At 41.7% G+C, this 27,642-nt stretch overlaps 1 protein-coding gene across 1 annotated transcript; it reads left to right on the top strand.

Moving 5' to 3' along the window:
* The first annotated feature begins 846 nt into the window (after positions 1–846).
* On the top strand, positions 847–21,558 carry ttll12 (tubulin tyrosine ligase-like family, member 12). The gene is made up of 14 exons (XM_086269327.1): positions 847–1,040; positions 1,226–1,401; positions 2,817–3,015; positions 3,279–3,438; positions 3,601–3,734; positions 5,306–5,382; positions 7,914–8,030; positions 9,382–9,570; positions 10,612–10,723; positions 18,216–18,367; positions 18,858–18,939; positions 19,031–19,099; positions 19,401–19,539; positions 21,083–21,558. Exons 1-14 carry the CDS (start codon positions 900–902, stop codon positions 21,232–21,234), a joined length of 1,899 nt encoding a protein of 632 aa, XP_086125453.1. The 5' UTR covers positions 847–899; the 3' UTR covers positions 21,235–21,558.
* Positions 21,559–27,642: the final 6,084 nt, after the last annotated feature.

A 27,642-nucleotide genomic window follows, 5' to 3' on the forward strand; every position in this document is an offset into this window, starting at 1 on the left:
CAGATCATTTCAGACACGCTACAGGTACTCTGATACCTCTGTGTCTGTCACATATATGTGTCCACAACTTCAGTGATTAGGTCTGCTGTCGAGGTCCCCTCATGACAGCCAGCCAGCAGATACTAGTTGTGTTTGTCTAGGTTAGTTAGGGTTAGCTATCCAAAAGTTTGATTAAACTTAAACTGAACCAAATTCGATATAAAGCATCTGTACCAGCCTGAGCTTCTGCCACTTAGCGCTGCTGATAAAAACAGAAGCTACAGACAGATGTATAACAGCCGGGCCTTAGGGCAAAACAAACAGTCAGTGTGTTTGTGTTAATGGGCACGAACTGTGATTTTTGTCCGTGTCAGTAAGCATTTACAGTCATGGTACTAAGGACATATAACACCTCCCTAAGGTTTTACATATCGGGATGTAAATGAAGTCATCTGGTCCTCAGCAGGTCTTATTCAAATATAGCCTCAGATAATCATGACATTTTACACAGTCTCTATCATAGAACAGCAGCTAAGCCAACATGCAGAGACAGTCTGAAAAGCGAAATGACAGAAACAACCAGGGGCTGGACTCGGTCTTTCACACTCTGCTTCTGCATTTTGTTAAATAAATAATGACTAACATGACACACCAACATGTATTATGTTGTTGTCCATCTCAGGTTGTATTTACTTAATTTAAAGACCATATTTATTTTTGTTCTGACATGTGAGACTTTGCGTTTTAACCCAGTTACTTTTTTCTAAAAGTGACCTAATGGGTTTTTAATTTGTGAAGTATGTTTTAGTTCAGATAGTCGAAAAACTCTCCCACAATGCATAGCTGTGTAGCTGTTAAACTCCTCCTTCTTCCGGGTTTACTAACGCCGTCTCCACGTGAGATACACTTCCAGTGCAGTAATGTCAACAAACCCCACGGTTCCGAATGGCGCGGAGGACGAGGAGTTCCGAGTGTTCGTGGCTCTCCACAGCGCAGCGCTCCAGGCTTCAGCTATCCCTCCGGTCTACTGGAGGAGCCTGCACCACAAGATCACCAGCGAGGTGTGCTCTGACATCACGAAGCACTGAAACACATGTTCAGTCCTAATAACTGTTTGTTTACTGTTGCAGAAAAAGCTGCTGCTGACATTTCATACACGCTGAGATGCAGCACCTTGGGGTTTGGCGTGCACACATTAAAAGACATTCTCCCAGCAGGCCCCTTCATGCCATGTCTGTTTCCGTAGATTTATGATGCCGGGGAAGTTTTCGGAATAATGCAGTTCCAACAAGAAGATGAAGATGAGAGGGAGGGAGATGAAGAAAACGGAGAGGAGAAGAAGAAGGACAATCCTGGAGATGAGATCAGATGTAAAGTGGTTGTAACCCGGGAGAGTGGTCTGCAAGCCTCGGAGCAGACCAGGTGAGGGCGCCAAACGATAACTCTTCTTCCACTGATTGCATGTTTGTCTTTGTGCTCCTTGGAGAGGAAAGGAATGCTACGACCTTAACATTTAAGTGTTTAAATGTCTTATTTATGTCACTATATACGACTGCAGACTGCACGTCAAAGGTGCGGGCTGCACTTTAGTTGTATTTATATAATGTGTTTAAATACAGGCCTTTTATATTAAAAGTTAAAGACCCTCCAATAGTACAGAGAAAACCTGAGAAACCCTTTGGGAATAGCGGGAAGGAAAAACTCCTTTTTAACCGGAAGAAGCCTCCAGCAGGACCCGGCTCAAGGAGGGGCGGGGCCATCTGCTGCGACCAATTGGTCTGATGGGAGGGGACAATTGAGCAAGAGGACCAGACAATAATAACGAATGATTAACTAATGATGTGGTGTATAAACAAAAACAGTATATTTTTTTTTATTTGATTTCAAACTAAAACTTTTTTAAATTTTGTTTCACTTTTTAGCTCAGTTTTTGTTAACTATAATAGCCGTGCCCGTGATAAGGACATAGCTATGATGATCTCCAGCCTCCAACTAACAAATCAACAAAGTAAAAGATAAATTATTTAACAGAAAATTGCTTTTCCTCTCCTCTTGGATGTTACATCATACTTTTTCATATGTGATATTTTGAGATGCTTTGATTCTGCTCCTCCAAAGCTGTGCCAAAGTCCAGGTATCTGGTATATTTATATGAGCTGAGTACTGTTTTGCTTCATATTTCCAAACTGTTAATCCTTGAACAGGTAGTTAGAGGAAGTGGATGGGGTGATGTTCAGAATAGCTGAAATTAATCAGTTGTCTTACCTCATGGTGAACAAGAATAACTGGATAGTTGTTTGTTGTGTTATTGCTGTGAACATTGAAATCCTGACCTTGTCCTTTACTGTTTTGTATTTATATAAACAAAATGACACAGAAAACCTTAAATTCATTAAAATTATAACAAAATAGTGAGAAGAGAACATCGTTAACAACTGGAATTCTTAAGAAAACCATGGAAATCCCTTTAACCCTTGGTTGTAACTACATTTCATTTTCCGAGCTAAAATGAACTATTGCTTTAGTGACAAGGTTAAAGGTTCATCCAGTAATATTTCATAGACTACAAATGATTAATAAAAGTGCCCTGCAAGTCAGGGTGTCAGCTTGAAGGAATCCAGGGGGAGAGCAGCTGCAGCTTAGTCATATTACACCGCCACAGAAATATTTAACTGCATCGTTTCTGGGCAAATTTCCTGCTGCTACTTTCCATCAGCGCTTTCTTTATGTGAATAAAGAGATTTTTAAGATTTTATTAATCGTCAGCATTTTAAAGCTCTTTAAAGGTAATTTTCCAAACGAACATCTAGCGTGAGATTGTCTCCATATTCCTGCAGCGTTTTCCTGGTGGATCACGCGTGGACGTACCGCGTGGATCATGCCCGGCAGCAGCTGGAACAGATCCCAGGCCTGTTGCCCAGAATGGCGGCCCTTATGGGGCTGGACTTCCATGGTGAGGTCCCCGACCCTGACACGGTGGAGCTGGTGATGGAGCGCATGTGGAAGTACAACCAGACTTATCAGCTCTCTCAGGGGGTGTGTGAGAAAACACTGCTCTTATCACTTAGATATGTACTACACATGATTCTCCTAATACTGTATATTAGATGATTGTGGAGCTACATGATGTGAAACTTATTTCAGTATAAAGCAGCTAATGTGTAACACAAACCTGCTGAACGCTTGTCCTTACGAGGGCTGCGCACACTTTGAACAAAAGGGAGTTTGTGATAATAATGACCTGAAAGCCAGAACCTGACCCTCCTCTGCCTCACTTCCTCCCGTGTTTTCCTGTGCAGTCCCCAGAGGACAAGGTTCCCGTGTGGTACGTCATGGATGAGTTTGGCTCTCAGGTGCGGCACTCTGATCAACCGACCTGCAGCATGGCTCCTTTCTTCTACGTGCAGGGCCAGTTAGCCTACACCGTGCTCTGGCCTCTGCAGGACCTGCACGAAGGAGGTGAAAGCGCACACAGCATACACGGAGCGATCACCATGTCACAATTCAGAAAATGAATACATCTGGTTGTCTTTGGATACAAGATACCTGAAATAGAGTTTCCCTGTTAAAACATGCAACATGATTGGATGACATAATGTTTTATTACATTATTATCCACAGATGAAGTTACCCGTGACTATACATATGGAGAGCCAGACCCTCTGGTGCGGCAGTGCCGCCTGTTACCATGGATACCTAGTGATCTAGAAGAGGTCAGCAGCGTCACAGCTGAGCCCCCGGACTCATTCTTTGAGGTGAGGAGTACCACATAAATTTATCAGCCTCAAGAATTCTATTAAACTTTATTCTCATCTCAAACTCAGATTCAGTCTTTTGGATTCTTGATAAAAAAAAAAAAGTCAAACAGTTCACAAAGTAGTAAATAATGTTAAATAAGTTTCACTAATAGGAGATTTAAATACGACAAAGTATTTTCATTCGGTACCTAAGGCACAGTCCAGTCACCCCTTCCTCATTTCCTAAATTATGATCCAACTGTGATTAACCACGTGTTTTTGAAAGGTGAGTTCAGTTTGATTAAATACACCCAGGCCTGATTACTGGCAGACCTGTTGAATTAAGAAGACACTTAAGTAGAACCAGAACATCTTCCTAACAGTAAAATATGGTGGTGGTAGTGTGATGGTCTGTGTGGCTGCCTGAGAACCTGCAGCACTTGCTGTGGTAAATGGAACCATGAATTCTGCCGTCTACCAAAACATCCTGAAGGAGAATATCCGGCCAGCTCTTTGTGACCTCGAGCTGATGCGCACTTGAGTTCTACAACAGGACAACAACCCAAAAAACACCAGCAAGTCCACCTCTGAGTGGCTGAAGAAAAACAACATATAGACTTTAGAGGCGCGGTCAAAGTCCTGACCTGAATCCGACGGGCGAACAGCATAGTGAAGGACACTCTCCACCCCTCACATGCACCGTTCTCCCTCCTCCCATCTGGCAGAAGTTTTCGCAGCATCAAAACTGTAACGACCAGACACTGCAAGAGCTTTTCCCCCCAAGCAGTCAGAGCCCTCAACTCACTACCACCAGACTGATAAACACAAACACCTTACAGTACTCACCAAAAGACTCAAACACAACACAAACTTCCACAAATGCACTACAAACCGGACCTGGGAACAATCTGCTTATTTGCACACTCAGTCACATAGTTACTGAACACATCTCAAATATATTTGCACATTTTGTCTCTTGCACGTCTTCGTCCGTTCTCGTCTAAAATATCCTGACTCATAACTTCAACCTTGTATTCAGTACCTGCTGCACAATCCACTTCATATTGTCTCTGTCCTGTCTGTGTTTATTACATAGATAAAGTTAGTAATAGTACCTTTTTATCACTTAATTTGACCCAAATTTAGCAAGTTATTATTTATGTGTAAATCCTAGTTTTATATCTCTTGGAGATATATTATTTATACTCATATAAATGCACCAGGGAGACTCGGGGTGAAACGCTGTATACTGTGTATATTGTTGTATTGACAATAAAGTTCTTGAATCGTGAATCTTGAGATGCTGTGGCATGACCTGAAAAACCCTCCAGTGTGGCTGAATTACAACAATCCTGCAAAGATGAGTGGGCCCAGCTGGTTTCCCCTTAATAAGAAACATTTAAAACTGCATTTTTAAAGGAGGTGAAATCTTTGTCCTGGATTTAAATTTGTTTGATGATCTGAAACGTTTAAGTTTGACAAACATATGAAGTCAGGAACACTTTTTCCCACCACTGTATGTGATGTATCCACAGTCAATATCTGAGCTGAACTGAAGCCTAATTGTTGGGTCGTCTCTGTGTCTGCAGAACATTGCTCGGGAAAACAAGGAGCAGCTTCCCGTGGAAATACAGCCTTACACTGTTCCGAAGGACAAAGTCTACAAGTAAGTTTGTCACTGTTACAGAAATCTTTTTTATTATATTTACCTGTAGGGCCTTTCTGAGTTGGGCACTGACTTGCTGCAGACTTCTGTATTTGGATAATATAATAATGATAATGTGACACAGAGAAAGTGGATATCTGAATATGAAGGAGAAATACTGAGCTGGTCCACAGCTTCAGACGTTGCTTGTTCACGCCTGTTCATGTGTGTCAGGAAGGTCGCTGCCTGCCTCCACTCTCTCCCTCACTAAAGATAACACATTTACTTTGTTGGGAATTTGCAGGTCGAGATGATCTCCGTGTAGTGTTTGTCTGACTATAGATAATATTTTAATCTCTACCAACATAGAGGCCAGATTTCAGTGTGTGGTGGAATGTATCTGAATACATAGTTGGTGCTCAACTGAAATCTAAGGTGCATGTACAGGATTCATTGTTTCATGCTACGTCTACAGCTAGAAAAACTTTTCTGAATTTAAAGAAACTCAAAATAACTTCTGCTCAGGGTTTTATACAGCAAATCGCTTCATATATGCTGTCGCTCTTCATCATGTCTCATTCAGTTTATATGCTGCTTTACATCAACATGAGTTCTCATTAGCTCAGTCTCATGTGAACTGAACCTGCTTTTTCCCTTTATGACGCTGTGTTTGTCAGTCACAGCATCACTTCTGTTATTCAAAATCACAGTCACATTGGACTCTGGTGCCTTTCTCACACACAGACACACACACACACACACACACACACACACACACACACACACACACACACACACCACAGAGGGAGCCGAGGACACACTGTAGTCAAAAGAATGCTTCGGGAATCTGGGTGAAAAAGTCAGGCGTTCATTACTCAAACATGATTTTCTTACTCATCCTGGTGATTAGATCTGGTCTTGATTATACTTTGAATTAGAATTAAATATGTTGAACTATTAGCAAAGTCACTGCTAAGTAAACTCTACTTTAGCGCTCTGTGTCACCGTCCCCATAAAAAGGCTGGATGTTTAATCCTTTTCCTCCACTTGTGGGTAAAGATAAGCTGGAAGAGATCAATCTCTTTGAGATCGTATATATCAGATGAAGCCGATTAAACATATACAAGAGTATACAATGAGACTGACTGGATGTTATATTTTAAACCAGACTGTTAACCAAAAACAGCTTCTTGGTTTTTCGTCTCTCCATCGAACACATCAGTCTATTTTTGCTGCGGACATAGTGACAGGATTCGTGCTTCGGTAAGAAGAACAGTTTGTGTTTGTGTTGTGATGCACATGTAATAACCCAGTGGTTCCCAAACCATGAATGGAGATTTTTTTAAAACTCCTTTTTTGCATTTAGTGTGGACGATAAAATATTTGCCTTTTTCCACATCACGCTGTGGCCACGTTATTGTTTACATGAGATGAACTGCAGAATGGCAGATAGAGACAAAATCCTGTTAATCTGACTGTCTGCAGGCTTTACACGCTTACATACACAAACAGTTACTGTCCATTTACAAAGGCAGAGGCGTCACGGTGCCATTATTTTACGTGTAGTTGTTGTTTCCTGTGTAATAATATTCAACATTGCTGTCAATACTTTTTTCAAAATCGCCTCTCTGTGCAAAATGGGTTCAAAAACATAAACAGCTGTAGGATCCTGTTCGTCCGTGATTTAGACAGGGGAACAAATCGTGGCAGGATCAGCCTGATGTTATTTGTATCCAGCTGTAACTTTACTGTATAAAGAGCAAACATCTCCAAAATGTCAGGAGCAGTTAGTCATTGCAAGAAGTGTTTGTGAACTAAAAATCAAGAATGTGGGATCCTGTTCGTCCGTGATTTGAACAGCCCAGTGCGTGCTAGCAGTGTCCAAGCGTTTTTTTTTCCCTTTTCATACGGCGCCCGCCCCCTGCAATGGCCCTGCGCCCCCCCTAGGCGGCGGCCCCACACTTTGGGAAGCTCTGTATTAAGCTGTTAGGTTGTAAACTGTCTGGATGAGAACAGACATTCCTTTATTGCATAAAATACACATAATCGTGTTAGCTGATTGTGCCACTCGCTACATACAAGGAAAAATCTGTTTTTGACTCCGCAGACATCTGACTCAAACAGGCTTTCCTTCATACAGTCTTCATTTACAAAGTGCTTTACAAATCCAAACATTACAGCTAGCAGGTGTATTTTCCCGTTTCAGTATAGCTAACCAAACAACCAAGAGCCACCAGAGACTGATTTTTAGTTTACGTCCCTTCGCTTTCCCTGAGTTATTGGGTTTGTTACCAATTACCTAACATAAACTAATGCAAGTCTACTGATCGCAACCAACCAACCCATGATGTCACATAATATACTGACACAAGATGGCGCTAAACATGTTTTCAAACTTTAAGCCCTAATTTCTTAAATCCAGCGTCACAGACAGTCTGTTTTTGAGAGCAGCGCTCAGTTTATAGATAAAGAGTTTCATGTCCACTTTAAGTGCTAATTAAAAAGCTCAACAAAAAGAGTTTTTTGTTATTGTTTTGTTCATTTGTTTCCAGGGTTTACTCTGAAATGTCACAAGTAACAAACAACCTTAGCCACCCTCGGTTCCAGCTGATAGAGGATGAGGACGAGGCAGATATCATTTGGCGCTATAATCACATCAAAGACTACAGGTGAGCAAGCGAAGCTGCATTCATAACTCGGTGACATTATGGAGCTAGACAGACATGATTTCTTCATAAGTGACTGTTTCATACATGGTAGCTGTTGGATTAAAAAAACATGTGCTCAAGGAAACCAGGAAACACCTATTTCTGCAGAGTCACAGCACACAGGTCCTTGGGGCCTTATACACTAGGCTACAGAATTCAGTGAATTGTGCATAATTCTTATGCACTAAGTATAGTGCTTTTCTGATCATTGTGTCAGTAGGTTGTATTCAGTGAACACAAAACCATCACAGTTGGTACTGGTTGGCGAGTAACCTTCTTTAATAGTAATAAATCACACAGCAATAGTACATTCATGTAGCATGACAATATATTAAGTAATCCAAAGTATTCAGAATACGTTACTCTCATTGAGTAACGTAATGGAATACCTTACAAAATAAATGTTGGGCCATGTAATCTGTAATCTGTAGTGGGATACATTTTAAAAATAACCTTCCCAACACTGGTGATGTCCATGGGTCACGTTGCAAAGGGTTTTCATTCAAGCATTTTAGATATTTTTCAGTTTGAAGTTATTTTAGTTTGCCAACTTATTTTTGAGCTTCTGAAAACGAATATGACTGTGTGTAAAAACGGCTAAACACCTGAACGTTTGTTAAACTCTTCAAAATAACACTGAAAGTCTGCACATCAGTCACATTTTGATTGTTTGATTCATGTTTGTGGTGAACAGATTTATTTATATAGCGCCCTAAGGTGCTTAATATTGTAATGTAAAGATCCAACAATAATAGAGATCAGTTGTCCAAAAGGTATGATCCTGGCTGTGTTATAATATTATTATATGTTAACTCACAGTTTGTGTATTCTGTTGGTGTGTGTGTGTGTTGAGTGACTAATAGAAAGACTTTATTAGACTTTATTTCAAAGCTAACACTGATCTTGACCAACTGTCAGGCAGGAATTATGAAAACAGGCTTTATTGTGTGTGAATGCCAAGAACATGTTTTTTTGTGTGACTTAATAAGTAAATAATTAATAATAAACTCTGTATGTTTGTTGCTAGGCTGCGCTACATTGTTGCATAAACATCCTAATCTCAGCTTTAATTGATTCCAACACAATTTTAAAAAGTGACCTGTTTTCATGCTGGGGAGGTATTTAAGTTCATAAATACCAGAAAGTTAAAAGAAGTCAGAGTTCATGAGTTAATCTCAAACTCAAACATGGGATTATTCTAAGTCTATCAGCAAAGTTATGTTGACACTTGATAAAGCAGCTATGAACCAGCGTTAGGTGAGGTTGCTGTTGGACTGTCTGAAAGGTTAAGTATCATGTTTTGATTTGGCAGCAAACTCAGTGTGGAGCGGCCTCATGTGTTGCTGAACCAGTTTCCCTGTGAGAGCATCATCACGGTGAAGGACTGCCTGGCTGCTGTGGCTCGCAGGGTGAAAGGCAGCCCAGGACCCGACTGGTTACCGCAGACCTTCAACCTACAGACAGAGCTGCCACAGTTCATCAAGCATTACCAGCAACAAAGGTTGGGATTCTGATTTTGTTTGTTTCTAGTCATCTCTAGTTTTTATGACGAATAATAAAAGGAAGGAAGAACTTAACCGCAGTGTTTCACACAGACACCCTGAATAGTATACAGAAACATCTGTGCTGAGTATGGCCTGGAAGTCCTGAGGTCAAAAAGGGACACGCTCCCCTAGGGTGCTTGAGAATGACCGAGCTAAGATCCTGTGGGACTTCCAGATACAGACAAAGTGGTGATGGCTAACATAGTGATGCTGGACAAGCAGAGGAAGACGGTCGTAGTTGTTATCAAATGGCAGCAATATCAGGAAAAAGGAGCACGAGAAGCTTGAGAAGTGCTGAAAGAAGGGAACTGGAAGCTGTACATGTGGGTCACCAGCAACCAAGTATAATCCAGGCTATACTGTAACAGCTTCTGGTAGAGGCAGTGTGATGGTGAGATATCGACCTACTGCCACAGTCTGGGACTGAACTTAAACCCCACCCTGTGTTGTCATCTTTATCAGAGATTAGAGGATGGAAGGGCCTGCCTGCAGTTCCGACCTCCGTCCCATTAAACACTTACAGGGTCTGCTTGGGCATGTTGTGACAAATGCAGATTGAAGGGTGGGATCCCACAACAGTGTGTGACCGTCCTGGTGAACAGGAGAGATCCAGTCTGTGGCTTGGTATGGTTCTTCCACATGTTCCTGTTTATTAATGTTTTAAGCTCTTTACAATGTAAAGCGCCTTGAGGCGACTGCTGTTGTGATTTGGTGCTATATAAATAAAATGGAATTGAATTGTAAAATAATAAACTTTATATTTCTTCTTTCTTCAGACTTCAATCATTAATTTAATAAACAGCAGCAAGCAAAAGTCAATAGCAGCTTAAGCTGTTTGGCATCAGCAGAGATTTTAAAGGGAACAACCCACGAATGCAAGTGTGGACCATAAACAGGCAGTGTTACAATGAAGAAATAATTGAAGTTTCCTTTTATGTATTTATTATTGTTATTATCATTATTAACTGGATAATTAAAAGTTGCCTTATATTTTTCAGGGGAGAAGATAACCACTGGATCTGTAAGCCTTGGAATTTAGCTCGTGGACTAGACACACACATAACCAACAACCTGGATTACATAATCAGGCAGCGAGAGAGTACACCAAAGGTGATGGCACACATACACAGAAACCAAGAATGACACTTATATAAACTTATATATGTATGTGTATGTGTTCAGAAAGGGCCTTCTGTATCACTTTCCAAACCGCTTCCACTTGACCTCAGTGGTGGATGAGGTCAAAGAAAGATGGGTAGAAGACTTGATAATTAATTAGGAAACGAGAAGAGCAGTGTGATGAGAGTGACCATAAACTAGTCTTACACCCTGGACAGGTCGCTGGCCTGTCGCAGGGCTAACACAGAGTTACAGACAACCAGTCACAATGACATTCACACATCAGAATTATGCATGATTAGCTGTTATTAACTACTATTGTTAACTTCATTAACTAATAGATATTCTCATTTTATAACACTGCATTACTTTACAAAAATAATACAGTCATTCTAGAATAGTTCATCTGCTAATAAGGTTTGATTTGATCCCATCTGCTCCCGTGGTGCATGCCAAATATCTCTGGGCAAGATTAACCCCCAAGCTGCTCTCTGACGCGTCCATCGGGTATGAGTGCGAGAGTGTGAATGTTAGATTAGCACAGAAAACAGTGATCAGGTAGAAAGGTGCTGTATAGGGACCACTCCATTTAACCACATAAGACATATATGATGCTATCCTTTCTATCTGTAACTCATATATTTATATTTACTGTTATCAGAACACAGGATCGATACGCTAAGGTAAAACAAATTTCCATCACAGAAATCTTCAAAGGGATACAGAGTTGCAGACTCCGTGCTGCATGACTTTAAGATTCACACGGTGTCAGGACTGTAAAGCTCACAGTTGTCAAAGGAGCTTGCAAAGAAAAGCGTCTGGACTTCTTTAGCCCTTGTGTTGTCCACGGGTCATTTTTGTCCTCTAAAGAAATCTTTTGCTATCAAAAATGTATTTGTTATTCATCAAATGGGCTGAAAATAATAGAATAGATAGAATAGAATTCAACTTTATTGTCATTGCACATGCACAGGTACAGGGCAACGAAATGCAGTTTGCATCCATCCAGAAGTGCTTTAGTGATATAGATATATTACAATATATATTAGCAATAATATAGATATGTGAGTATATTACAGAAATGGGTCTATAACAGAAGTTATTCATTACTATACTATGAATGATTGGAATAAGTTTCAAGTAATTTGATTTATTTATGTGGTTTTTATTGAATTTTATAACGTTGTTTGCCCTCGTGGACAAAAATGACCCCAAAGTACAAAGTGTTGCAAAGAGCCGTATTTTCACACCATACTGCTTTCAAACATCTTTGATCTTGGATCACTGATGTGTGGGGTCAAGCACTGGTCATAACAACCACAACAGGCAGCACAATGAGGAGGCAGGTGCTCTATATTCAATGAAATTTTATTTATACAGCGCCAAATCACAACAACAGCCGCATCAAAGTGTTTCGTATTGTAAGGTAGACTCTACAATAATACATACACAGAAAGTATCCTCAAAAGCCTCCATTGCACTGGAGATTTGCATACTTTGATGAGCATACTTTTTTTTACCATGTTGTGCAAAGCAATGACCAGTAGGACAAAGCACATATTGTCCTCTAGTATAATGAGGAGGGAGAATCAATGTTCAGGAAGATCCAGGGTTAGAAGATATAGAAAATATTGTCAATATTTAGAGCACATGCTACCCTTTCTCTGAAAAAGCACATCAGCCACCTGCAGAAGTGGAAGAAGGCTATGAAGTGAAGAAAAGTGATGAAGAATCTGAACTATGTTCAAGTAGGTTCTCAGGCATCCAGGACATGGTAGTCTGAGGAGCTTGGAGAGAAAGTGACTGGGCTTCTTGAAGTTTCTTGAATTTTCAGAATGTGAAACTGAAATAGAAGATGTGTCAGAGGACTACACATCATCCATTTCAATTATGATGAAGACAAAGAATCAAGCAGGAAAGAGGAATCAGCTGAGACAGAGGAATATTTGCAGTAATGTGAGGAAACACTGATCTGGTCTTCTAACCTTCCCAGTGACAGACGATGCATGACTCTCTCATGTGCCTCAGAGAAAGATGATCTACCACAGTCCAAGCACATGTGCCAGGTCCCATACTCCTTCAGTGGCTTTTCTACTCGAGTACTGAAAGCATTATACACAGTGTATTCTGCTTGTATTCTGCTTTTTAACGTTCACATGCCAATGGATGCATCAGAGACCAAGTTGGGGTTCAGTAACTTGCCCAAGGACACCTTGGTAAGAACTCCAGACTAGAGCACACAGAGATTGAACCAACAACCATCCAATTAGCAGATGACCTGCTCTACAGCCAACTCAATGATGAACAAGGAGGGACAACAAGAGAGGAAGAAAAATGGACCGAATGCAGCTGTAGGCATATGTGGGTGTGTTGATTCTTACTGCCGCGCATCCAGTAGAGTCGCTACGGCCAGTTTATGACATCCTGAGTCTGGTAGAGAAGTTTTCATGCTGACACAAGATTAATCATAGAAGCACAAAAAGGACATAATTTCTTGATAAAGACACAATAGATGATCGTCGTTCATGACACAAACGTGCTCCCATTTGAGGTGTATGATGTGTGTTGGTGTTGACTTGACTTGAAACACAAGTGGGTGTTCCTCCTGCTGTGATGTAAGATCCTGGTACTGATGTGACTGTATGAGCACCAAGTCCCCTTCAGAGGACTCTGTCCCCTCCAACAGAACATCCAAGTAAACCAGGGAACTTTGAGACAAAAACATGGGCAGCATGTGATGCAGGTCCAGCTGTACATGGAACATGCTCGTGTGCGATGGCAAACCGTCTGTCCTGCAGTCAGGACACGAGTTGTCCCTAACATTGCAGGTTTCCAAAAGAAAACAATCACCTTGAAGAAAATATAACCTGATCAAACATTATTCAGCTTTAGATATTGTTCAGCTTTAAAGTTACTGTGCAACTGTGTAATAAAAATGTGCTCACGACTTTGGCCTTGAGAGCGATAAGAAGCGATCGCCTCATCCTGCAGGTGCAAGATATCTGCAAGCGAAGAGACTAGAACACCCAAGGCCGATTTCCTTTTATGGAGTTGTTTTTCTGCTAATGCAGCACTTTCCTCACAACCCCCTCCTGTAAGTTTTAGAGAATGTATACCCATCCTCACAGCAAATCTTGGGAATCTCCTGATGTGAGCTGTGTTGAGAGGTTGTCTCTGTCTCAATAAAAGTTCACTGATTCCCCATCTGCAGCAGGTGTCCGGTTGTCTTCATTCTCCGCCAGCCTGGTTAAGTCAATTCCTCCTTAACATCTAAAAGAACCTATTTAATGAAGGAAGACGGGTTCACTTTGTGTTTAATATTATTCTATTGCTGTTGTTTTTTTTTATATCCTTCAACCTGTAACAGCTTGTTTACTGTATATGCCCCTTGGCCTGCAACTGCAGAAAGAATGCTGTCCATGATGGGACCAGTGCAGAGGAATAAACCTGAGCTTCCTCCTGCACTTGGGTCAAATATGGACACGCCTTTGTCCTCATGAAAGTTTGCCTTCACTCAGACTCATGCCCTCCTACCATGCCAAAATATAGAAAACTGTCAGGCAATGAGTTGGAATAAAGTTGAATAAAACCTTGAAACACAGAGATGGATGATATTTTATACTTGTTGCTTCAAAGCAAACGGGGTCATTTTTGAGCCCTGAGGACCACCAGTGTGATTATGTGCTGCCATTTAAAATTTATAAATGGTTCAAAAAAAGAATTCTCACTAAAGTTCAACATACAGCACTCTGTATGTTGAACTTTAGTGAGAATTTAAAAAAAAATTTTTTTTTTAAATATTTAATTGGGTGGATGCCATAGGCATCCACACTATTGAGATCCTGTTTCTCTTTATTCTTTATCCTTTATTATTCTAGTTGCTCCGTTTCTTTGCCGCTTAACTACTCCCTCAGTTTTCAGCCGATTTTTACCATTCAAACTCTAAACTGTTCTGCTATTTCTGCTTTCGACTGCTATATCTTTTGGTACTTATTACTATTATACTTTTTAAAATATTACACTTTTTTCCTTTAATTTGTCCCATTGAAATGAATGGGAAACTTCTACAATTCTGCTAAAACTTGCTTGTCTTTGAAACTTAACTACTTCCTCATACTTTCACCTAGAAACTCCATTCAAACTTTAAAACGTTCTCAGATGATTGGGCTATTCCTGTGTGATTCAGCTTTTTCATATCTGTTACCGTTTTCATGTAATGACTCTTTAAGTTTTCAGTTACAACTTTGTGATTTTTCAGAAAATACATGTGTTGCTATGGTTGCTATGCAATTAACTCCCACTGCACACTCGTCCGTTCTGAATTTTCTCTTCATGTCTGAACAACTCCTTGCTACTCGCTCAATTTCCACTCAACTTCCACAAATTATACATCAAAACGTAGGTATTTTTGCTGGCTTTAAGACAGTGTCACTATAATTATTGTGAGAGTTACGTTTTTTTCACAATTTGCCTCGAAGTGACACATGGTCTAAAAACTCCCCATTCAAAGTCTATGGGGAGGTTGTGAAACTCAGAGCTGAAATACTGAAACTGAAGGCATTTTCAAATCGTCATATCTCCTTAACGAAGCAAAGTTAAGACATGAGGCTTGTCCCTGTATATCTTCAGACACTCCTGACACTCACAATTCAAGAATTATTTTCTCACCTATTACCGTTCTGAGATGAGTTAGACTTGTTTGAGGGGTGGAAATCTGTCCTCCTCTCATTTTTCAAATTCCGAAAATGAAGCCGTTTCTTCTCTCGTCATATCTCCGCGACGGAGATACAAAGAGCTATGTAAATCGCAGTCAAAGTACACCAAAGTCCGCTGATTCACCCAGTGCAAGAATTATGCTTCTATCCCACCTAGTTTTTGAGTTACACGACGTTTTGTAACTCCAAAAAACGGCGTTTTTCGCGTCTCACCGCGATCTAATTCTGACTCCTCATCACCCTTTTTTTCAAAGCGCCCGCCCCCTTAGAGGTGGCGCGATTGGTAATGACACCGCTCTTCAGACCAGAGGTCGTGGGTTCGATTCCACCTTGGCCCACATGTTTTTTTTTAACTACAAATTTATACACTATCACAGACCGGTAATTCATATTGATAATTTATTACAATTCTGCAAAGTTTAATGATTTTAGCAGCTTTTCTAATATGGACCTCAGATTCTGGTTAACAGTCTATGGCAGAAATACATACAAGTACACAGCCTGATGAAGCAGACAGAAGCAGTACCTCTGATTGGTTCCGCAGTTTCACCTCTTATCAGCACAAATCTCACCCTCTTCTGCTGTTTTCACCTCTTTTCTGCTAATTTGAGCTTCTGTTCCACAGTGCACTCAGCCTCTTCTGCTGTTTTCATTAGAATTTTAAGCTTTTCCACCTTTTTTCAGTTACGTGAGAACCAGTTTGGCTCAATGAGTAGCTGAAAAATATCAGCCTCTTCTGCTGTTTTAGCAGGATTTCAGAGTTCAGCTTTTTCACTTGTTTTAAGCACAAATTTCAGTTTCTTTACCTCATTTCACAACAAAGTTCTTCCTCTTCACCTCTTTTCTGCTAATTTGAGCTGCTGCTCCACAGTGCACATTTTCCCTCTCATCATATCTTTGCTTGTGACCAGAACTCATTTGGCTCAGAGGGTAGGGCATCTGTCGTGAGACCCGGTGGCAGAGGTTCGAATCCTACCTGTGACAGCTGCTACACATGTTCACTGCTTGCATGCGCTCTGCTTTCTTGACACTCTCCAGTGTGTCATTACACATACAGCCATCTTCAGCAAGCACTTCTGCTTCTACACTTCTTTTCAACTCGGCTTTTTGCTTCTTTACCTCTTTTCAGCAGAAATTATTCCTCTTCACCTCTTTTCTGCTAATTAGAGCTCCTGCTCCACAGTGCACTTAGCCTCTTCTGCTGTTTTCATTAGAATTTTAAGCTTTTCCACCTTTTTTCAGTTACGTGAGAACCAGTTTGGCTCAGTGAGTAGCTGAAAAATATCAGCCTCTACTACTGTTTTAGCAGGATTTCAGAGTTCAGCTTTTTCACTTGTTTTAAGCACAAATTTCAGTTTCTTTACCTCATTTCACAACAAAGTTCTTCCTCTTCACCTCTTTTCTGCTAATTTGAGCTTCTGCTCCACAGTGCACATTTTCTCTCTCATCATATATTTGCTTGAGACCAGAACTCATTTGGCTCAGAGGGTAGGGCACCTGCCGTGAGACCCGGGGGCAGAGTTTCGAATCCTACCTGTGACAGTTGCTACACATGTTCCCTGCTTGCATGCGCTCTGCTTTCTTGACACTCTCCAGTGTGTCATTACACATACAGCCATCTTCAGCAAGCACTTCTACACCTCTTTTCAACTCATCTTTTTGCTTCTTTACCTCTTTTCAGCAGAACTTCTTCTGATTCACCTCTTTTCTGCTAAATGTTTAGCCTTTTCACCTCTTATTAGCACAATACTAAGCAGCTTCTGCTAATTTCACCAGAATTGTCAGTCTCTCCACCTCTTCTTTGTAAGAATCAGTTTGGTCCAGTAAGGTGAGACGCCGCCTATAGATCAGAAAGGCCAGGTTCGAATCTCGCTCAGGGCAATGTTTTTTGTTTTTTCAACTTTTTCTGCTTTTTTCAGCAGAAATCTTCAGCGTAAGGCATCCACACAGCATTTTCGCAGGAAATGCAATTTTTTCTAGTTTAATTAAATATTTAATTTTCTTGTTTTATTTTCGCTAAAAAACAGGGTGTATTTTTTGTAAACAAGGTCTGGTGGCCCTAAAATGTAAAATGTTGAGTAAATTTTGTGTTAATGTGTTGGTCTTAAGTAAAACTAAGGTGTAACACTGAATTGATTGACAATTTATACTTTTTACTTTAAAAAACAGTCAAATGAAGTGGAGACACTTTTGACCCCTGATGGCTCACATTGTATGCAAATCGGGAGGACATCACAAGGGTTAAGTTGCTTGAAGACGTTTCACCTCTCATCCGAGAAGCTTCTTCAGTTCTAAGGTCAAATGGTGGAGAGTCCCAGATATAAACCTAGTGGGAGTGACCCCCCACAGAGGGACAAAAGGACCCCCTGATGATCCTCTAATCGCCTGAGCCAAGGTGTGAAACTGGGTGTGGGTCCCAATCAGCCAGAGTTTCGGGTGTGTTCATTGTGAAACCTGGCCCCACCTTATCATGCGAATTCCTGAGGTCAGATGGCCCAGGATGTGAGTGGGCATTAAGGCGTCTGGGAAGGGATCTCAAAACTGGATTATAGATGGCAGAGAGTTGGTGTCGTAAACCCCCGCCTCTGTTCAAAGATGGTCGCTCACAGTGGACATAGATGGCTTCTTTCACTCCTCTTTCAAACCATCTGTCCTCTCTGTCCAAAATGTGAACATTGGCATCCTCGAAAGAGTGTCCTTTATCCTGTCATGACCTGGATGACTGAGAACCTTCACAGACAAAGCTCACAGTTGTTTTCATGTTCCAGGTGGTGTGCAAGTATCTCGAAGATCCAGTCCTGTTCAACAGGGAGGAAGTGGGAATGGTGAAGTTTGACATTCGCTACATGTTGATGTTGCGTTCTGTGCAGCCTCTGCGTCTCTATGCCTATAATGTCTTCTGGCTGCGCTTTGCCAACAGGTAAGAAATGCATACATACAGAAAGAGTTCTTTCCTGTAGGGTACCTTTCTCTGCACAGTCTGATTCCTCAGACTTTGCTTAGTGTCCACAGATTATTAAGTATGGATTACTTAATAATCCATACATCCATACTTAATAATCTGTGGACACTAAGCAAAGCGAAGTCAGACAGGAAAAGGCAGATGATGGCTCACACTGCTTTTGTGGCACTCATTAGTTTGTTTGTTCTTGTTCCATTTGATGTAAAAAATAACAGCACAATTTAATTAAATATATCAAAAGTTAACATAGAAGTTACAAACCAACCAAAACTAGCAAAATAATGTTTCTGTCTATTCTTTCATATTCAAAGATTGTCTTGTTTCTTATCCATCGATTGGCTCTTCACGAAGTTAAACCTGTTTGTTGTTAAACCTGGCAGTTTGTTGTTGCTCCTCCATCCTTGACCCTTTGCCGTGCTGGTGCTGATCTTTCGGTGTTTCTGCCTAGACCGTTCTCCTTGGACCATTTTGATGATTACCAAAAGCACTTCACTGTCATGAACTATGCCGAGGGGGTGGAGCTTAAGCAGGTATCTTCTCTATTTTAATTTGTATGTCTTGCCATAGCTGTTGTCGTCATCAAAGTCTAGTGATAACAGTTTGGATGGGTCCCTTTCGTAGGTGCACTATGATGAGTTCATCCCAATGTTTGAGAAGCAGTACCCACAGCATCCATGGAAAGAAGTGGAAGTGAGTGAAAATGTTAAGTGCTTTTCAGTTTAGGATGCTCTTTCTGAGAGTTTAGGGAAATGGTTTGTTTATAAGAAGTGATACCAAGCTGGTCACTGATGTTTTCAGTCATCAGTGGCATGTCAGCACAAATTATGATTCTTCCAGGAGTATCTAAAGCCCTCACACCACCTGTTGAATCTGCAGATTAGGTAGCAGCATCTGCACAGATTATGAAGCACGTGTGACAGTATCTCTAAGGCCTTAATCCTAGTATGGTTATCGTACTCAAATCTGGGTTTCTGTCCATTTTTCTTTACAGGGAGAGTTATTTAAAGCTTTCAAGGAGCTCTTTGAGGCAGCCACTTCTAGACCGGCACCATATGGTATTTGTCCCTATCCTTCATCCCGGGCCATCTATGCTGTAGACCTCATGCTAAAGTGGAGTAGAGGACAAAATGGTGAGCATTTATCCTACTGATCATCAAAGCCAGTAACATTTGTTTGAGCCTCAGAGGAATGGCACCTTAACCACATTTGTTTCAAAGGCAAGCTCTCTTCATTTGACCTGGCTCATGTTTTTTCTTCTGTGACCTTTGGGAGCATCTCTCTACATTTATTTTGTCTCCCCAAATTCATTAACACAAGATTCTGTAACTTTGAGATTCTGCTTCAATCAAGGTTGAGAGGGCGGAGGAGAGGTTGCAAATTTGTCCCGTTATGCATTCCCAGGGAGAAAAGAATCACACAGACTCATTTAAAAGCTGTGCAAAGCATGTTTTACCATCATTCAACTTTCTGGAAAGCTCGGAGGAAATCCACACTGTACAAGTACAGATTGCAAGATAAAAAGGATCATCATGTACAGCAGCCCTGACAGTAGAAAAGAGGTTAAAGTGGGTTATAAGTTTAAATACTTAACAAGCAAGTTGCATTTTAGCAGCATCTCTTGCAGCAAACTGGCTCTCAGAACCACCATCACAAGTTCAGATCAGGCTGGTGTCAGGCTGCATGAGAGGCATTTCCATCCTTCGCTCCACGTGTGAAGAAATCAGGATGTCAGTGACACAGGACGTTAGCTGTCCAATTCTGATACAAGGTTTTTTCTCTCTTAAATGATTTAGCTGCTTGGTAGACTCTTCCATGTGATTAACACTCTCCCTGATGCACAGCTAGAATTGAGTGAATGTCTGTATTTGTGTAGTAAATATGTAAAAGAGGTCGCTTTCACGACTAAATCAAAATGAGCCCTTGTAGTATCTATTAACATTTCAGAGGCCTTATTGAGCTCGAGGTCTTTTGAAGACAAAGGCTCAGAGTAAAACAAGGATTCATGAAAGTGACAGGAGAAGGGTACAGATTAAAGAAAAGAAACTCAAAACCCCTTTTTTACAACAAAACATGCAGACCCTACCCCAGAGTCTGAATCCTTGTAATCGTGCCTTGGTGCATCTGAACCAGAATAAAGTGTCTGTATCTAGACTTCAATTCAATTCAGTTTTATTTACACAGCGCCAAATCACAGCAGCAGTCGCCTCAAGGCGCTTTGTATTGTAAGGTAGACCCTACAATGATACATACAGAGAAAAATCCAACAATCACATGACCCTCTATGAGCAGCACTTTGGTGACAGTGGGAAGGAAAAACTCCCTTTTAACAGGAAGAAACCTCCAGCAGAACCAGGCTCAGGGAGGGGCGGGGCCATCTGCTGCGACCGGTTGGGGTGAGAGAAGGAGGACAGGATAAAGACATGCCATATTTTGCAGTTATTTTCTGCTTATCCAGTCTTCTTAAAATATGGCATCAAGAAATGTGTTTACTGTGAGCTTCAGAGAGCTTAATGAGACAGTGTCTTTGGAAAGTGTTTGGCTATTTCGGCCCATTTACAGTCTTTTTACAAAACTACACCTGTTGGCGGCACAACAGGTGTAGTTTTGTAACAAGACATTGCACATATCAGCTTATCAGACTAAAACTTTATTTACTGTGTTCTCATCCTTCAGGTGAACGTATAATACAACCTCAGATCCTAGAGTTGAACTTCAGCCCAGACTGTGCCCGGGCCTGCCTCTACCACCCTGACTTCTACAACCACATGTTTCAGACGCTGTTCCTGGATCAGCCTGAGGAGTGCCCTGTCACGCAAATCATGTGATTAACCGAACATGATGGAGTGTCTTTAGTTTATGTTTTCATGCTTCAAGTTGCTGAAATCTTCCCCTTATCCATCTGCGCTGCATAGGTTTGGTGGAACTCCCTGTATGCGAGATAACAACTGTGCATACTCTGCTGGTTGTGTGCTCGTAGAGTCGTATAGAGGAACACCTTGTCAACTCTGTGTTGCACAGTGAGATTAAAAATGGATAAACTTCAGTTTCTGTTAATGATTTCTCTTGATGTTCTCTCTCAGGCTTCTCAGAGAGTATAAATGTAATCTCTTTAGTTTCACTGTTCATTAAAGCCATATTGTACTCTTTCATCTGTGTCATTATAATTACTTTTTCTTTCTTTTGCTGTATGTTTCCTCATGCACACACGGCTGACATTGTTCTGCAGTTCCTGCAGACAGTAGCTCAGAAGACGTCACACATATACTGCATACAAAAAATGAAAGATATAGTTCGAAACTCCATCAAAGAAAAAATCCTACTGGACATGTGATATGTGTTGATGCAGGCCCTATTAGGATCCCAGAAAGTTGATTCTGTTTATCTGGATGCAGCGTGTTCAGTGGGAGAAATGTTTCGTCCCAAGTGACTTTTTTTAGTCTCAGGCTGAGACTGTGAAATTGCCATCAGTAATGGGAGCACCAACTGGGTGAATCAGGTCATAAAACCTGTTTTCATTCTATGCTGTAGTGTTGTAAATAGACAAATTAGAAAAGTGTAACATCATAATTCTAGAAAATAACCAAAAATATGCTGTTATTACAACTATGGTTATTTTAGGGGTGCTCTGATGATACTCAAGCACCCCCAAATGGGTCTAAATTGGCTATGTGTCAGTATAATACAACACCGACTGAACACCATCCCCACGGATACAGCAGCCAGTGGATTGCTGTGTTTTATTCATCGGGGGAACCAAACAGCCTCTGGCTAAGAGGATGACACACCACAGAAGAGCTAACTCATCAGGCCAGGACTCTGCAGTGTTTACACCTACACTCAGTGGCCAGTCTTTCAGTGATGAGGATGTACACATTCTGAACAGGCCTGGTTTGAGTCCAGGCTATCCTGAAATGTGAGGGGTAGAGTTGGTTGTAGCTCAGGAGGCAGAGCAGCATCTACTAATGCATGTTAGCTAAAAGTACTTCAGCCTAGAAAAAAAGCGCTTGTATGAAAGGGTAAGTCGGGTTGCATAATGCCTTGAGTGCTCAGGTAGAGTAGAAAGCAGCAGTGAGTCTAATGTGTTAGGAATGATGGAAACAAAGTGGAAAGATGCTGCAGCAGAGGGTCCACTTTGGTAGAAAAATGATAGTCAGTACTTTGTATGACACCCCCCCCACACACACACACACACACAGTCTTGATGCTTGCTCAGTCATCCAGGTAAGGAAATCCAAAAAAGCTGATTCTGTCGTTGTCAGTGGGAGAAAACACTACGTCCAAACGCTGTATGACTGACTTCTCCTACTGACGTCTGATATTCAATGTCCCAGAAGTTTTCTATAGGCCAGCTGAGTGTGAGGGGCAGTAACTGGTATCAGTTCCTTCATCCTCCATTACAGTTCACAACATATTACCACACACACTCACAGGCCCTTGAGGGGCCCCCCCAGAGGCTTGTGGGTGGGACTGCTGCAGTGGCCCCGTTCACCCCTTAACTGTTATCTGCCCTTCATTTTTATCTGCATCTTAGACAATGACAGGGGATGTGCGCTACTGTTCAACAGTTAGGCTAAACAGTCTGCTTGCTGGGGGGGCAAGTGGTCATTGTGTCTGCATGTGTGGCTTCGTGTGTCTGTGTGTCATTGGTGGGTATGTATGAGTGAGTGAATGGTATGTGTGGCTGGGCCTGGGTCCCTGTGGGACATGGTCACAGAGGAAAAGCAAAATGTGTTTGGCACAACAGTGCAAGCAGATCTTAATCGCAAAAGCTGCCAGACAGGACAGGGTTAATTAAATCATGTGTTAAAATTCAAAAAAGCAGAGGTTTTGGTTTCTTTGTTTTTCCCCCTTTTCCCTTCCCGCCTTTATTCTCAAATATTCACAGGAGGAATTGCCGGGCTGTCTCCACCTAAAGGCAGACCTCAGTGTTAGACTACAAGCACAGGTTCTGTTGACAGAGGAGGCCGTGCCTTTGCCGTTGCTGCACCCAGGCTATGGAATACTCTCCCTCTTCATATTCGCGCGTCAGATTCCATTCAGTCTTTTAAATCACGTTTAAAAACGTATTTGTTTGATCTGGCATTTAAGGCGAATTAGGGTAATTTACATCTGGCTCTGTATTTAGATTATGTAATTATCTTATTTTATATATTTGTAATTTATATTTTATTGTGATTTTATTTGTACTGCGATTTTAATGGAAAGCACTTTGGTGTACTTCGGTCTTAAAAATGTGCTATATAAATAAATTTTGATTGATTGATTGATTGATTGATTGATATGGTGAATCTTAAGCTGCCTCATTAACTATAAGATGACATAAACTACACAAACAAGTTGTTTTTGTAAAGTTTTAATTTGCCCTTGGAAGGGGATCAATTCTGTTCTTAGCTATAAGAATAGAATAACAGAGAAGAGCTGCCTCGACGGGGCAAGACTCGGCTGTCCATCTGCATCTGAAGGACAAAGGTCAATGTTCACATTCTGGACAGAGAAGACAGATGGTTAGAAAGAGGAGCGAAAGAAGCATCTATGTCCACTGGGTCCGTGAGTTGTTTGGTACCGGGCCGCGAGAGTTGAGGCTCAGGTGTGAAATGTTTGGTTTTCAGGGTTTTTATCAGTTTCCAGCGTGATTTTGTTATCGTTTTTATCGTTAACTCGGTTTTCCTGGGTCTTTTCACGTGTGTTATGAATAAATCTTCTTTTTTTCGGTACCGGTACTAGTTTTATTTTGTTGTATTTAAGGCCGGTCTGTGAGAATATTGTCGGGCATAAACCGGTCCGTGGCGCAAAAGAGGTTGGAGACCACTGAGGTAGAGGATCAATAAGGGGTCCATGACCCTCTTGGGGGGACACTCCCACAGGATTTAAATCTGGGACTCTCCACCATTCAACCCTAGAACTGAAGAAGCTTCTCAGATGAAACATCTTCAAGCAACTTAAAGAAGTCCAGACGCTTTTCTTTCCAAGCTCCTTAGACTACAGAGAAGGCCGAAATCCTAAAAAGAAAAACATCTATTCAAGTATGTACAAATATAGCACAACCATCACACCTACAACTCCCAGCAGGTTCAAACAAGGTCACATTGTGTCATACAGAAAGCATAGAGATGTTTTTGTGGGTCTCAGACACCCCTGGTGGTATAGCAGAATAGAAGGAGAACTAAAATAAAAATAGGAATTTTACACTGAAGTTTAAGATTCTTCAAAATCAGAAAAGGTGGAATCCAATCAGGGATTGAGGACAGGTCAGTCAGAGACTGTAGTTCAAAGTCAGGTGTACTCGGAACCAGCTGGGCTGAAAGAGATCTCTAGGAATGGACTAGGTGGTCTGTTCCCAGAGAGCCAAATAGAGATGACTTGGGGTCCAAACGGTCAGTCCTCTTCAGGTAATTTAATGGTTTTACAGGTGGAGGCCACTGACCTTTCCCTCCTCCTTTGTGTATACTCATGCACTGTATATAATGTTCTGTCTCTCTCTTTGTCTTTGCACAGTCAAGGAGCGTATCAGGTCACATTTCACTGCGTGTTATACCTGTATAACTATGCACATGACAAATAAAGAATCTTAAATCTTGAATCATTTTTTCTGACGATTTTGTTTTCACTAGTTTTGCATTTGGCTTCTAGTTCAATTCAATTCAATTCAATTTTATTTATATAGCGCCAAATCACAACAAAAGTCGCCTCAAGGCACTTCATAGATACAGAGAAAAACCCAACAATCATATGACCCCCTTATGAGCAGCACTTTGGCGACAGTGGGAAGGAAAAACTCCCTTTTAACAGGAAGAAACCTCCAGCAGAACCAGGCTCAGGGAGGGGCGGGGCCATCTGCTGTGATTGGTTGGGGTTAGAGAAGGAAGACAGGATAAAAGACATGCTTTTCCAGTTTAAGATACTCCATAACTTCTGTGATCCATTGTGAACATGAAGGGGGTGAGGAGTCTTTCAGTGCAACAGCACAAGTCTCCTGGCTAACAGAGGACAAAAGCATCTTCAGCTTGTGTTTTTTCAGATGCCTCCCCTGTGGTACCAAATAGAGCAACAAAGCAACATGGATCAAATTTTAAAAAGAGTAGAGAATTGCCAAAACTGATGTAGCATTGAATGTGTCCAGGACATATGTAGGAGGATCGCTGGAGCCTGCCTACATTTATCACAGGTAGAATCCAGATCTGGTCTAAATCAGGACAAATCTTTGACGAGTATGACATTGGCAAATTGATGATGAACAAATCTTACTTATAATTTTTAGGCAGTCTTCCCTGGAGATTTCAACATTTAAATCCACTTCAAACTTTACTTTTACGTGATTAAGAGTGGTTGAGCTGTGGATTTGTTTTTTATAAATGTTACCAATAATTCTGATCAAATGCTACTTTAAAAGTATCATCTAGCAGAGAAACAGCTGGACGAGAGGGGAAATGTCAATATAAAATTGTACTTATTAGTCAGTATAAGCTTTTAAATGATATAAGTTTGCATATGATAGAATACTGCATGATGACCTTTTTATGACTTAGACTGTTGTCCACTACAAGACTGTTTCTCACAGCGATAATAGCTGAACAAGCTGTTATTATTTCACTCCTGCTAGGAAGAGGAGAGCTGGACACTTTTATCTGCGCTCCCTAACAAGAAGAGGGGCCACGTCCTTCACAATCACACACACACACACACACACCTACATACACACTAACATTCCTCTTCCTATGAATAGACGTATTCACTGTTGTATTATTTTTGTATATAAATAAAGACAAGTGCAGGAACGGAGCGCAGATCACAGGGCCCCCACTCTGGTGTGAGCGTTCTGTGATCGCCCTTGCAAGTAAAAGCTGCAGCGTCTGTGTGTTTCTTTTTTTTCTTTTTCTTTTTTTGTTTTTTGGCCTGTCCCGTTTGGCTCTTTTGCATCAGAATTGTTGTCTAAAGGCAAAGAAAGATGCCCAACGGATTTACTTTACCAAACTGACCATCCCAGCCTTGCCGTAATGGTCCATTTGATTCACCTTTTATTGTTTATTTTATTTTCACTTACTGAATATGGGACAGACTTGACTGGGGGAAAGAAGGGGAGAAAGAAAGAGGGAAAGAGAAACAGCTGAGAAGAGGGACGGGGGAGAAGGGCAAAAGACAAAAACCAACAGAATGAGCAGAAAAAAAAAAAGAAATAAAAAATGCATATATCAATCACCTGGATCACCTGCTGAGAAAGAAAAAAGAAAACAAGCAGAAGAGAACAAGAGTAATAGAATAAACAACATCACAATGATATATGGGAATATGACAGTAAATACTAAATATTAAACATTATTGTGCAGCACATAAGATCAACAGAACACAGTGTGCTTTGAGGTAGGAGCCAAAAAGGGTGTAGTTTGTGGGTGTGATCACCCGTGTGTACACCTGTGAGCATGGACGCGCTTGTTTTTTTTTTTAAAGGTTCCTTCATGTAATGATCTGCTAGAGGGTGGGGGGGGGGGGGGGGCACAGCCACGTCCTCCAGGGCATGAAGCAGGTATGGAGGAGATCAAAACTCCAGACATCCAGAGGCCCCCAGAACACAAGAGACCAAGGACGACCAACAGAGGGGCAGCCGCGCCACTGTCCCAGAAAGAGCTGAGGAGAGTCCCAGATGAGGGCTCACTCAGCAGCCGCGGAGCAGAAGCCAGGGGGAGTTGCAGTGACGCGCCCGTGAGCTCCGCCGGCAGCCAGCCGTGCCTGAGTGACCGAGCCCCAGGCCGAGAGGCCGGGGGCACCCCACCTCCGAAGTGGCCCGAGCGAGCCCCAGGCTCCAGGCCCCGATAAGCGGCCGCCAAGGAGTGAGCCGGTGTGTACCCGGACGCCCATCCCCAGACACAAAGAACCACCAACGCACTGATGTCTGAGGGAGTCCGCCACTGGCAGGGGAAGTGGTGGTAGGGGGAGATAGGCCTCCAAACCTTGGAGGGCCTGAGGTGTCCCCAGAGAGGTGGCGCCTGACACCCAACCTGACATATAGACACAGACATACAGGCACACACATATACAAACATCCATTCCCACCCTCATGCTCTCATATGCACTTACTCCACACTCAACCAACGTGGAGACAGACATAAAGAGACGCTGTACACACGATCACACTCCCCAAGCGTACTCTACAAACCGGGTCTAGGTACCCTTGCCCCTGGAGGGGGGAACTGCACCCAGACCCAGGTGGTGTTACCCTTTTCCCTGCGGTGGGGGGA

Source organism: Aulonocara sp. 'chitande type north' Nkhata Bay, linkage group LG17 (assembly GCF_057382095.1).
Source record: "Aulonocara sp. 'chitande type north' Nkhata Bay isolate Kocher_YH1m ecotype deep benthic linkage group LG17, A_spYH_male_GT1.1, whole genome shotgun sequence".
In the NCBI taxonomy this organism is placed as follows: Eukaryota; Metazoa; Chordata; class Actinopteri; order Cichliformes; family Cichlidae; genus Aulonocara; species Aulonocara sp. 'chitande type north' Nkhata Bay.